General features: G+C 36.5%; 1 protein-coding gene across 4 annotated transcripts in view; it reads right to left on the bottom strand.

Annotated features, from left to right (window-relative positions):
- LOC139937986 (calcium/calmodulin-dependent protein kinase kinase 1-like) overlaps positions 1–14,524 on the bottom strand; it is a 58,705-nt gene that overhangs the window by 17,060 nt on the left and 27,121 nt on the right. For all 4 annotated transcript variants that reach the window (XM_071933306.1, XM_071933303.1, XM_071933305.1 and 1 more), the window contains exons 5-9: positions 11,067–11,168; positions 9,844–9,895; positions 8,933–9,054; positions 2,584–2,642; positions 536–624 (exon numbers count right to left, since the gene is read on the bottom strand). In XM_071933306.1, coding sequence (XP_071789407.1) covers positions 536–624; positions 2,584–2,642; positions 8,933–9,054; positions 9,844–9,895; positions 11,067–11,168 — 424 coding nt within the window. The remainder of the gene's footprint in view (positions 1–535; positions 625–2,583; positions 2,643–8,932; positions 9,055–9,843; positions 9,896–11,066; positions 11,169–14,524) is intronic.

Genomic DNA, 14,524 nt, shown 5'->3' on the forward strand with positions numbered 1-14,524 from the left:
AAGACTAAAGTAGGAAAAATATTATGCCTCATTTCGTAAGCAATTTATCTTAGCAAGATCTTATCAAACAATTAGTATATTTATTGTTTTCCTCAAAATTTTCCTAAAGGTTCTATAAAAAACAAGTAAGTTTGTATTCAATTAATTCTCCTCATTTAATGAGAACACAGTTCATTGAAAACTTAGCAACATCCAAAGACCAACTCACACCGTGGGCGATCTTTTGTTGAAAATGCAAACCATAAAAATAGCTATAATGCACAGCTACAGTCATCTGTACACATTATTTTGTTCCCATTTTATGAACAACAAATTGAAAACCACTGATGCAGCAGTTAACTCAATATTATAATCTCAATTAACAATTGCCGGGTAAAATAAAATATGCTTGAGTTCGTTGAATACAACATCTGCAAAAAATTACTCAATACTAATCTGATGTTCATTTGGTGTCTCGTAGGCATTAAGCACAGAACACAAACCAGTCCTCGAAAGAAAATAACCTGGTTTGACCCTAGAGTCTGTATCTACTCACAGTATTCAATGCCAAGAATGATGTCTCGGAAGTAAGTCCAGGCTAGCTCTTCATTCAATGCACAATCAGTAGGCACTTCCATTACGGCACTGAAAAGAGACAAACATACATGTACATGTAGCGTACACTATAGATAGTTCCCACATGACGTAAATCGGCCATCTTTACGGGCAATTTGGAACACATAGCTATATGTTTTGCGCGAGAACGGCGTGCAGCACGCGCAGAATTCACAAAACTCGTTGCCTGATTAGTTAGTAAACAGCGTGGTTGCGTTAATAAACTGAGCGCTTGACGCGCCTGCAAGCTTAAATGCAATTTGCCCGTAAAGATGGCATCTATTGCAACTTATCTATAAAAAAAACATCGTTTCTAGGGTAGACATCCATTAACAAAAGCTTATCTTCACACTAAACAAAAGCCGTCTCAAACATGTCTGGTTTAAAGGAACGTTACAGAATTGGTAAAAAAAAGTCATGAAGATCACAGATGTACATTAACTTACAAGGTCTAATCATGATGATAGTATAAAAAAACATCCCTTGAAGTATTTCTCTCTGAAATATCATATTTGATGAGAAATAAATAAAACTACTTTTCCGTTTGGAGTTAATCGCTATGTGATTGTTTATTCTTTTTTCTTTTTGCATTGATGTCATGCAAAATGTGTAATCGTTTTTTTACTATTTTCTTGTGACCCAGATGGCCGATCAAGTTCAAACTTCTGCAGACTTGTCAGCTTATGTATGGTGGATTACACTGCCCGCAATTGTTTTGTTTTTAGCAAAAACCAATTCTGTAAAATTCCTTTAGCCTAAAATTTAAAGCATTTCCCTGGGAGAATGTACCTTAATTTGTGCTTTTTATACTCTTTGCAATCTGGCTTCGGCATCTCTCCTGCGCAAGGAGTGTCTTTTAGACAGACATGGCGCATTATAAATTGCCACTATTATTATTATTATTATTTATTTATTAATCAAGTTACAGCTAACCTGACCTACATTTATTTCTCTAATTTGAGATGTCATTAATCTTCCCTTTGTTTTCATTGTTCTTAAAGTTTCCAATAATTGTCTGTTTGATCTTGTTCTTAAATACCTGCAGAAATGTCAGTACATGTATATCTCAAATACAAGGATATATCAAATTATAAGATTAAAGAACAAGTATATGTAAAATGATATTAAATTTTATGTTTAATATAGCATGATGGTCATGTTTATTAAAGTCATTACATATGCTGGTACTACCTATGTTGGCATGTGTTCACACTACTACACATAGTATAACGTGTACAATATGGAAGAATTTCTGTCTAGACCATTGGCCGCCATATTGGACGTAAAACAATTGAAATGCGCCCGCGTGTATACGCTACGCAAGACTCTCGGCCAATAATAGCTCTTCATTGACCTCAGTCAGGGGACTGTTGTTTGTCTATTGCTTACAAGTGCACATGCGTACAGTATTCCACATTACTGTGTGTGTTTTGTCTTAAGTCCAGTCCTCTGTTTGTGTTTGTTTTTTTGTTTTGTTTCAGTGTTTACTAATTATTCTTTGTAAACATGCATATGCATTGAGACCTGCTGTTATATTTTGTTCATTGGTGGCTCAACTCGACCACGGACCTCTACGGTTCACTTGATATTATTTATAATCTCAATGCATATGCATGTCATTAGGGACCATTGCCTACAAGCTTTGCTTCTTAAATGGATCCCTCCGCAGTGTCAACATTGTTATGCATCTATTTCTTCAAACCTATGTTGTTAAACAATTATTTTTCATTGTTGTAATAATTTCTTGTGACTGCTGTTTGATATTGTTTTTTTGTTTTTTTGTCTTTTGATACTGTGGAAATAAAATGAACCTTGAACCTTGAACCTTGAACTAAGCATTCTTAACTTACACAGCTACTGGAGAAATTTGGCGCTTGTACAATAGGTGGAGAATGATGATCATAAGCGCAGAATTCGGCAGTAAGCAGAGCCATGAAACTGGGCCCCACATGGATATTAATAAGTAACAGCTAAAATGTGATAACCTACCCTTTTTCTACAAGTTCAAACACCATGTAAAGGTTATCTTCTGCTGGGTCATTCAGAACCTGTGATTTAATAAAGATAACCAAACAGAGTTATTAATAACCGTATTTAAAATATAATTTATAAAGAGCAGTTATGAAGAGGTTCTGCTTTAAAAGAGTATTTTCTTAAGTTCCCAATCACATTTTCGACATTGTTTTTTGTTTCCGTTATAAAGAGCGGACCCTTTATTTTATACGTTGGTGATTGCATTCTTTCTTTCTCAGAATCAGAAAGTTACAGGCACAACGTTTACAGAAAATCCTAAAATCTGTTAACAAAATCCAGCAAAATGCACACCTTTGCTGCTCGAAATCTCTTCCAACAGTAACAAAAAGAGCATACGTAAATAATACATTGTAGATAGATGTACTGTCTTCATGTACTATGTACAATGTATTGTACATTAATAGGATGGATAAATGGAGCACTGGCTGTGTAAACCGTTTAAGACCAGGATGAGCCCCGACTCATCCGTGAGTCTAACAGGCTAAGCTCTTTTATGTGTAGGCCCACTGTTTCCTATTAGAATGTAAGACTGAAACAAAACTGCAAGGTGTACAAACATCCCAGTACAACGGACTAACACAAGATAACTTCAAGTTGGCTGCTTTACTACTGTACTTAAGCAAATTTTGTACCTGTACCAGTGGACACTATTGGTAATTACTCAAAATAATTATCAGCAAAAAACCTCACTTGGTAATGAGTAATGGGGATAGGTTGATAGTATAACACATTGTGAGAAACAGCTCCCTCTGAAGTGACGTAGTTTTCGAGAAAGAAGAAATTTTCCACAAATTTGATTTCAAGACCTCAAGTTCAGAATTTGAGGTCTCGAAATCAAGCATCTGAAAGCACACAACTTTGTGTGACAAGGGTGTTTTTTTTTCTTTCATTAATATCTCCGATGACCAATTGAGTTCAAATTTTCATAGGTTTGTTATTTTATGCATATGTTGAGATACACTAAGTGAGCAGACTGGTCTTTGACATTAACCATATTAACTTTTGCACAAAAATCACACTGTATCCCGGCTTGGTGGAATGTTTGGCCACTTAAAACTAAAGTTCTTACCCTATGTGTACATATACCCGCATGATGTAATTTCAAATATTCATCAGGTAGGCCTACATACTAAACAATGCATTACCTAAATTGCTGGTCCAAAAACTACATTAAGAAAAGACATTCTCCCAAGGCAAGTGATTATCATAATAGATATCAGGTACACTATGCCGCAATGGATCTATTTGCAATGGATGTTTGTCTTCAGGTCTTGATTGTAAAGTAGTGGCTTAATTATTTAATGGATGCCCCCATAGTGCACTCAGGTAGTAATTGTAATACGTGCTGTATACAATACATTAAAGGCACTTAACACATTATTGTCAAAGACCAGTATTCTCACTTGGTGTATCTCAACATACAATGTATGCATAAAATAACAAACCTGTGAAAATTTTGACTCAATTGGTCATTGAAGTTGCAAGAAAATAATAAAAGAAAAACCCTTGTTGCACAAATTTGTGTGCTTTCAGATGCCTAAAAAGGTTTCAGGCCTTAAGTCTCATATTATTTAAGTTAGAAATTACATCTTTCTCAAAACTATGTTACCTCAGAGGAAGCCGTTTAACAATGTTTTATACTATCAAGAGCTCTCCATTGCTCATTACCTAGTAAGTTTTTATCCTAATAATTATTGGGAGTAATTATTTTGAGTGTTTATTGCCTTTAAATGGAGAAAGGGAGTTGTTCTCACAATGTCCATTGGGTTACAGTCACAATTGCCTGGACAACCATTTTGGTCATAATCCCAGAGTCCAATAGCAATTATGAATAGTGATCTGCCATTGATAGGGACCTGGCTATTCTTCTGGCTGTGGGCTGGGCCTAATTTCATAGCGCTGCTAAGCACAAAAATTTGCTTAGTATGAAATTTCTTCCTTGATGAAACGGTATTACCAACCGAATTTCCACGTGATTTTCAGGATAAGCAAACAACAGCTGAATACCAGTAACAAGCAGTATGCAACAAATGGAAATTCGGTCAGTAATCCTGTTTTTATCAAAGAAGAAATTTTATGCTAAGCAAATTTGTCTGCTTAGCAGCTCTATAAAATTGGGCCCTATTGGCTAAGCCATTGCTCCTTTCCTATTATCATTGTACACTAGACAGCATTGCAATTGAAGACATCAGTAATGCATATGTAGCAATAGCAGAATACATACGTACATGTACAATGTATGACTTTAACTAAGTTCTGTCTACCTCCTTAGTTATATTATTTTGAATTTTGAAGGTAAAACATACTAAGGTCAGACCTGATACTTCACAGAGGCAACGAAGGCGTTTGCCTCCATGCCCCCAGGTCATTGCCCCAGTGCCCTTGAAATGCACAGTAGAAATTTACAATATCCTCATACTACTAGGGTGCCCTTTACCAAGGAGAAATGCCTTGGTGCCCATGCCCTATTAAAAACGAAGCACACAGGCCTGAAATGCCTAATACAGGTTGCCACTGTCAGCGACTCCTGCCATTACAAAAATACTACGTACAAAAAAAAAAATTGGATATTATGAGTGCATTATTGCGGAACATAATCAGGAGGTGAAATCTGGACTATTCCATTTCACGCTGAGGCGAAGCCGCGTGAAATGCAAAAGCCAGATTTCTCCGAGAGCATACAGTGTGGTTATATTCTGAACTTGTCTATATATGTGGATGTTCAAATGGAACTTTTTTTGCAAAGTATTAATTTTTTACCAAAAGGGCTTTGAGTCTTTGCAAAAGGGTGTTGAGTCTTTGCAACCTATGCAAATCGAGAGCCTTACAGTTTCTTTTGGAAACCATCTTTATCCTTTTTTTTACTGCGCAAACAAAACAGCACTAGACAGTTTTGCACTTTTTTGACGTCACAGGGCTATTTTCGCAGTGAATGTTTCGCAGCAGTTGAACACATCTCAATTGTGTGGTCCAAATTCTTATTGAATCACATTCGCAGGAAGTATAAACCGGGATAAAGTCCTTAATGTTGCCAGATCAAAAGGAACTCTTCTCGCAAAATGTTATATTTTTAAAGAGACAAGCGTCAAGTCTTTGCAGCTCATGTAAATTTCAAGTCTATAGCATGTATAGAGGCTTCGATTTAAAAAAAAAAATAAATAAATAAAATAAAAACATCTTGATATCGCACACAAAATGGCACCAGACAGTTTCACATTCAAGTCCTTACTGTTGCCAGGAAAGGAGCTCTACTCGCAAAACGTAAAATAATAATGAGAAAGGCAATGGCTCTTAGCAACTCATGTAAAATGCAAGTCTGAAAATCCTTTAAAATAAAATTAAATTCGAAAAAAAAAACACACATCTTTTAATTTTGTTTTATCTCGCACACACAAAATGGCACTATAGTTTTGCATTTATGAGTCCTTATTATTGCCAGATCATCCTTGACAAAAGTGCTTTATTTTATGACAATCATCCAGTAGAGAAAATAAACGATGGACAACAAAATTCCCGTTAAATAATCCCCAGACAACAGGTACTTCATACATAAAGCATTTCACCCTCGAGTCTTCATGAAACGTGGGAAGACAATATACATGTATATAATATATGCAGAACTGTTTAAAGGGAAGGTACACGTTTGGTAATTACTCAAAACAAATATTAACTTAAAAACTGACTTGGTAACGAGCATTGAAGAGCTGTTGATAGTATAAAACATTTTTTGAAACGACTCCCTCTGAAGTAACGTGGTTTTTGAGAAAGAGGTAATTTCTCACTAAAATAATAAAAGACTTCTAGCTAGAAGTCTTTTATTCCAAGTACATGTAGATTCATCATGCTTTATTGACATTGGATCAAGATCAATTTTATAGAGCTCTACAACAGAGCTGCCAACACTTGCATCTTGCAGTCAGGAAGATTCCGTACACAAATCAGGGAGATATTTAGAATTATATTCAACATATAAGGGAACAATTTTCCATAGTCAGGGAGATTGTCAAATTTGTTCATCAGAACATGGAAAGATTAATTTATTTTTCAGGGAACTTTCTGCAGAATCAAGGAGAGATGCAGCTCTGTTACAACAGTACAAGAATAAGGTTACCAACCAATAAGGTTACTGTCACAAGCACTAAATGTGACTGGCATTCTGCTTATAAATTGCTTCCCCTGGTTTGCCGCTTCACAGGTTGTATCATAACCCAGGCCTGTACACATGTACACGTATGCTTCGTTTTTTAAAAAGGCAAGGGCACTAGGACACCCTTTTTTATGACCATATAACTCATGCATGCATTGTACAAATACCTCTAAATTAAATAACAAATTTCCAAAAGGCATTGACCATGTTGACTCCTCCACAATAAATTCCTGATGAATTAATTAAAGGCTAGTCATGAAGACTTGTCCGTCAAGGAAAAGCTTGTCACATAAATCGGTAACCCTCAGTGAAGAAACCACAGCAGCCAGAGTGTCAGTGAAATTAATTACTGGATGACATTCAGTGTCTAATGCTGTCTGGGATGTCCTCCAGTCTATTGTTGGATAATTAAATGTCGGCACGGGAGATGGACATCATGCCGGGAACGCCATTTTTTCCCTGTAGTATAGAATTGCCATCCTTAAATACATTTCTGATTTTTTTTAAAGGAACATTACAGGATTGGTTTTTGTCAAAGCCCAGTCTTCTCAAGGTGTTTTTTCAACATATGCATAAAATAACAAACCTATGAAAATTTGAGCTCAATTGGACGTCGAAGTTGCGAGATAATAAAGAAAGAAAAAAAAAAACCTTGTCACACAAAGTTGTGTGCATTCAGGTGCTTGATTTCGAGACCTCAAATTCTAAGTCTGAGGTCTCGAGGTAATTTTTATGTTAATCTGTCACCTTCAAACATTTTTTTCTTACCAAATCTGTAAAGTTCCTTTGAAGGTTCCCTTTGTTGATTCAAGTTGTGTAAAATAAAAAAAATGCCCCAATGAAAAGCACTAATTTTGATGTACAGAAAAAAATTCTGTTCAAGACTAACAAGGACAAGAGGGAGGGGGGGGGGAGATGGAGGAGGCCTGATGACAAATGACATTGATGAAATTCCACGTCGTCTCTTTTTGTTTTCATGTTTTCAAATCATTGATCATCACTCCCTGGTCGACATGATTGATGACAGAGTATGATTTATATCAGGGTTTTTTTCCCTCGCAGCTAAATAAAGCGACTGAAGTCTCGTCGCCGTTTTTTTTTTTTCAGGACATGTATATATGTAGGATATCGTACGGAGTGCAGTTTAGAGGCTCTGTGTATTCTGTATACCTTTAGGACCATTTTCCATGAACCAAATATTAACTGGTATCTAGGAAAACACTCTCCTGATGATGACTAGAGCAAGCTAGTCCAAACGTTGAGACCAATTTAAGCACTGACTCCGCGGTAGTACAGTTAATCATGATCCTATAAGCTAAGTAGTAGTCCCAGCCTATTTTCTATACCATCCACACGAGTATTAGTTAAAAAAGCAGGACAGTTCTTTTCAGAACTGAGAAGTCTCCCGAACCCCCAAACATCTATTCTGCGAGGGTTTTAGGGTATTTCTAGTGAAGAATTTAAGACAGGAAGCCAGTGTTTCCAATTCAAGGGACAGCTTAAATGCCAAGTCTGAACTTGAAAGTTTATCTAAACATTGTGTCCTCTATGTTTATCAAATCATTTCACGGCAGTGTTATGACTAATATCAGTCTGTTTTGATAACTTTTTCACAAACCCTGGACGACCGCAAGGGTTTCTCGGAGAGAGAATGTTAACTCTCTCTCATTCCGACTGTGAAATCATAGTGATATGATTTCCATATCCCTGGACTGACCACAGGCAATTGAGCATGTGAACGTCTGTGACAACACGCAAATATTAAAATTGGTAGTTCAGGTGCATAACCTCATTCGCAATACACTTTTGTGGAGTTGTCAATTTACTTACGTACTCCATGCTTTCTGATGTTATATGTTTGATATTGTTATTTATAGTTTGTTCACCCTTACATTGAAGAATTGTATACTCAGTACTTTCCAGAGTTCTGTTTCAAATTGAGATGAGAAAGTTACACATCTCTTACCCACAAGAGATTGACACAGTTGTAAAGCTACTCAATTCTTATTCCTTACAACATGGAAAGCTTAAAAATCTTACTCACATACATTTTATTTGTACATTAATATTAAGCATTAATAGTAAGCACAAAACAATGCTCCGAAACGTATTATTGAGTACTGAGTAAAAAAAATAAAAAATTGGACTCTCACATACCTCAACGAGTTTGACGATGTTTGGGTGGTCCAGTTTCTTAAGGATGGCAATCTCTTGGTAGACTCTATCTAGGGGCGTCTTGGGGCCCTGCCCTGGTTTCCCTCCCCTTGGAGGAGGTCTCTCTGTTAGGTAAGAAAAGGAAACATCGTTAGTTTACAAGAAGAACAAGTTTCTTGTAAGAACTTCAAGGTCATTAGTGCAAAGGAATGGGTTTCATAAAATTGCTACACAAATTGTGGAGTTCCTAGTAAATGTAAGTGGTGTTCAAAGTATTTGTTTGGCAAAAAGCACAAATCAATGTTCCTTAAAGCCATTGGACACATTTGTAAACAGTATTGTCCAAAGGCCCACACTTCGTGTATCACAACTTATATAACATGTATAAAATAACAAACCTGTGAAAATTTAGGCTAAATCGGTCATCAGAGTCGGGAGAAAATAACGGGAAAACCTACCCTTGTTTCCGCACGTTTCGCCATGTCATGACATGTGTTTAAAACAAATACATAATTCTCGCTATCGAGAATTGATAATAGTTGTAATGTTTTCTCAAAAAGTAAAGCATTTCATGGAATAATATTTCAAGAGAAGTCTTTCACCATTACCTTCTGTAAACCCTGTAAGTTATTTGTAAATCTGTGAACCTTTTTTTTTCTTTCTGTTCTGAAAGTGTAGAATGGCTCTAACAGAAACAGGTTACCAGCCAAAATACCAAGATCACCTTATAACATACACAACTGGTTTCCTGCTTACTTTTGCTTCCAACTTGCAAGCAAATTGTTTAGTTTAGAAACTCCATGAAATTGTAATATATGGATAGAAAAATACATTGTAGCCTCACTTATAAAATGTACTTTTAAAAACATCAACTCCTCTTTTACTCCACAGTGGTTTATACAATTGTTACTTACTTGCGAATCCTCCCCTTCGTATAAGTTTCTTCTTTGACAGAATCTTCATTGCCTGAAAATAAAAAATAATAAATAAATGTAAAAGGTTTATCTGTAAATATCTTGTTTAAACAAACAGTGAGACTTGGTCTGGGATTGGCTGCATGCCAGTAAAAACAATCACGGACGGACAGCCATTAAATTTAGTTTGCATTTCACACATGTAGCGATGCCACACAATATGGGGGTGTGTACATGTACATGTAGTTCATTAATACAATACATTCACATTGAAGGCTTAGTGCTTTCTATGGAAACAACCTTCTGACCAAAATGACAAGTTTGAAAAATCTGTTCTCTATGATTGTTCAAATCAAAAAGTTTATGTTAAACTGTTTAAAATATTTCCACATTTGATCTCAAGTGGTGTTGGAAAATAACTCTGGTCCAGTACAAATGTTTAGCTCAATGCCCTGTGGTCTTGTGGGTTTTGCCTTTAAATTCAGGCCCTAAGGCAAGCCTGAGATTTGAGAGGGCAAAGCAATTTTCATTTTGTAAAGGGCACTTCCATTGGACAATCTCAAAGTCTATGGAATCTTTTGAAGGGGCACCAAGGCCAAGACCAGGGCAACAGAGGGCTGTGTGGCCTCTGTGTTATTCCAGGCCTGAGGCCTGAGGGACACTTTCTATGGGAAACATTTAAGTTTGCATTGGAACTTTGCAAAGGGCATCACTGTGGAAGTGTCGTGGCCGAGCGGTTAGGAGCACCGTATTCAAACTCTGGTGTTTCTGATCAACAGAGTGTGGGTTTGAATCCCCAGCCGTGACACTTGTGTCCTTAAGCAAGACACTTAACCATTGCTTCGTCCTTTGGATGGGAGGTAAAGCCGTTGTCCCATGTGTTGTGTAACGCATGTAAAAGAACCCAGTGCACTTATCAAAAAGAGAAGGGGTTCGCCCCGGTGTTCCTGGCTGTGGCTGCTGTATGCGCCGTAGCACCTTGTAAACCCTTAGAAGGTGCTAAATAATTCGGTCTCAGAATTCATCACTGCAGTAACCTATCTTTCTGAAAGTTTGTATAATACTCAGCGCCTTGAGTATACGTGCGCTATATAAGACTTCGATATTATTATTATTATTATTATTGTTAATAATTGCTGTGGGTGCCATGGGTTATTTTGAGGCCAGATGCTGTAGGATTTTGATGGGTTGCCGGACTACCCGTTTTTCAGTCTGCAACTTACATAGTGAACGTCATCTTCCTCATTGTAGGCTAGTTTGACCACTCCGTAGGAGCCTTTTCCGATCTCGTCCGATAGATGATACTGATTTAAATGAACGTAATCCTGCATCAAAACAGAAAGAAATCACATCAGGAATCGATTTAATAACATCAAAGCCAAGTTGCTATCAATTGAAAGATTTCAAACTTGATAAGTAACCTCTTGAGATCTAGTTTCGGTTTTGTTTTGATCAATAAAGTGTTTGTGTAAATATTATGTTTATTTTTCCAGGCTCAGCCTTCGTACTTAGCCTGGCGAACATTGTATGATAAAAACTACTGTGGGCTACAAAACTAAGCACCACTCAACTTGCCCACTATTACATGTATTAGAGGGTTACTAAAAACCGTTTTACCAAATTTACCCAGTCAGTTTCCCTTGTGGTTTATTTGACATCTGAAATGAAAAGTTGCATCCCCTTTTCAAAATAAAAATGAACAAACTTTAATATTTTATTTTTTAAACACCTCAACCCAAATACATTGTACACATCATACCACACATCCAAGACTATTTATTACATGTACATCAAGTTTTAAATTGAAGGCTACAAAGTACTTGTAGGCTAGGCTAATTCACATACAATAGAATATGAAATTAACATTTTCATGAAGTGAACACGTGTTCACAGTCACCCACAACCAATTCCAACGCCATACTTTATCATCATCTCATCAGCCAAGTTCAGTTCACTCAAAACTCTCACAACACAACAAATTATTAGCAAGCGTCTGACTGACACAAATAATACAATTCCTGCCCAACGTTCCGTGAAAAAAGAGAGCAACTCTTTTTTTTTTTTTTTAACAAAAGACCAGACACAATACATCTGACCTAATTTCCCTTTTTCCTCAGTCCCATGATTGATTGTATACAAAGTCATGTAATGAAGCGACAGTTTCAATATACAGTTGGTAACCATGGATTTTTCAATGATATTTAAAGAGTAGAGGCCTGTAATTGCTTTTTCTGTTTTTCAATGGCAGTATTACAGTATACAACACACTGTCATCAGTAGTTTAACAGCCAATTACATGTAGTTTCAATGTACTGTGTATGAATTCCCCATGACTGACCGGAGCAATACAACATGTACAGTACAATGTATGAAGCAATGCCCAGTAAACTGTATTATGAAAAGCTCTTCCCAGAGCCAATGCTACTCAATTAAGATCTTAAAGGCAGTGGACACTATTGGTAGTTTCTCAAAATAATTGTTAGCATAAAAACTTACTTGGTAATGAGTAATGGGGAGAGGTTCATAGTATAAAACATTGTGAGAAACGGCTCCCTCTAAAGTAAAGTAGATTTCAAGAAAAAGTAATTTTCCACGAATTTAATTTTGAGACCTCAGACTTAAATTTTGAGGTCTCGAAATCAAGCATCTGAAAGCACACAACCAACTTTGTGTGACAAGGGTGTTTTTTTTTCTTCATTATTAACTTTGACGCCCAATTGAGCTCAAGTTTTCACAGGTTTGTTATTTTATGCAAATGTTGCGTCAAGATACACAAAGAGAGAAGACTGGTCTTTGACAATTACCAAAAGTGTCCAGGGTCTTTAACCACATACATGTAGGCCCAATTTCATACAGGCTGCTAGAAATACATTTCAGGCCTGTATGCTTCTTTTTGGAAAGGGCTAGGGCACCAATGCATTTGCTCCTTGGTACATGTGGTAAAGCTATGAAGAAATTGTTAAGTTTTTACTGGAGCATTTCAAGGGCACGAAGGCAATTACCAGGGGGCGTTGGTTGGGTAAAAATCCAGAGTGGTTGTCCACCTATGAAGAATAATTCGTAATAAGAATACACAATCTGAGAAACGTTTCATGGAAAAACGTTTCTCAGTTTCAATTACATGTATTTGTGATGTTGTGTTTTCCAAGTTCCTCAGGCAATTTTTTTATTAAAACAGCTTCACTCAGAAATTCGACACCTCCACAGTAAGCAGAGAAGGATGGTGATCACAATGTGCAGAATACTGCGAAAAAGCAGTGACACAAAATTGGGTCCTGATGTTTCTACACGTATGTTTAATTTGAAAAAGAACTCAAATACGCTGTACATCCAGCAGGCAGACTAAAATTAGTGAGATATTGGATGCACAATGTTTGAATATTGATCATAACGGCGGCTTGTTTTGTTATTGTACCCTGCTGGTCCAGACACACAACATGTGGACAAATTCAACCTGTGTTCAATGTTTAAGTACAGTTTGCTGAGTCCTTTGATTTTTTTTTAGCGCAGGGTAAAATAAAATTTGACTTTGAAATGAAGCATTTGAGATGCACACTTGCTGTTTCACCCCAGACTTTGTTTTCAATCGGCACACATCTGCACATCCGGTCGGTATTCTACTATCATTTAAAAGTACAAGTAAACTAAATTTTTAGAATGAGGACGTTCATTGCATAGTTACAGAACACTACGATTTGTACATGTTGTATGTGTGCTTTTTGTTTGCATTGTTTGCACTATTGAAAAAAGTCTCAGCGATCTTGATTTTAAAATCCTTTATAAAAGTACATATCGATAGCAAGCTGCCTGTACCAAAGTGCCTGTAACGGCTGCAAGATTTGACCTACTTTTGCTCAAACAAGAGGGTATTTAGTACATGTACATATGTACTGTAAGGAATCAAATTGAATTAACATTTTTCAATATTTTCCATATTTAATACCATAGACTGTATAATTATAAATCAAAATAATATCTGTTTCTTAAGTTTCCCAGATTTTTTTCACGAAAGGGGCAAGAAATCAACAATCTTTGAGCTGTCTTGTGATAATTATAATACAGAAACGAATGGACTTTGTGGGTTTTAAATATACCGAGCGCCGACATGTCATGCACAAATAATGCAGTAGTGTGATGTGAATGTGTCCAACATGTACACACACATACAGTACATATTGTATGCAATATACATGTACCATAATAAATTTGCCAACAATTTTAATTTTGAATTTATAATACATGTAACTACATGTAGTTGATTTTGTAGATTGCCTATGAAAACATCTCGCCCATCTACATGTATTATAGTATTAACTCCAGCACCTCAGAACAGAATATAGAGTGTCAACATGTTACCGTACATAAAATAATGTAGAAGCACATCATGTTCAATGTACATAAGTATGGATGTGATCACAGTACATGTACAGACTGTGTATAGTACACAATGCTGCACGTGTACGTATTTTGCAAATTTTGAAGTCGACTTCGTATGTTGTAAACTGCCTTCGAAAACATCACACCCATGAATTCTAACACCTCTGGCGCAGCTAAAATACGTATTCATGAGAATACATCTAAGGGTCGAAGGGGTCCCACCATGGTTCCCTCACAGCAAATGCCCAAAGACGAAGCAAACTATTCACATATATTGGCACCTACATGTCCATGCGAGATCCAG

The sequence above is a fragment of the Asterias amurensis genome, chromosome 6 (assembly GCF_032118995.1).
Source record: "Asterias amurensis chromosome 6, ASM3211899v1".
NCBI lineage: Eukaryota > Metazoa > Echinodermata > Asteroidea > Forcipulatida > Asteriidae > Asterias > Asterias amurensis.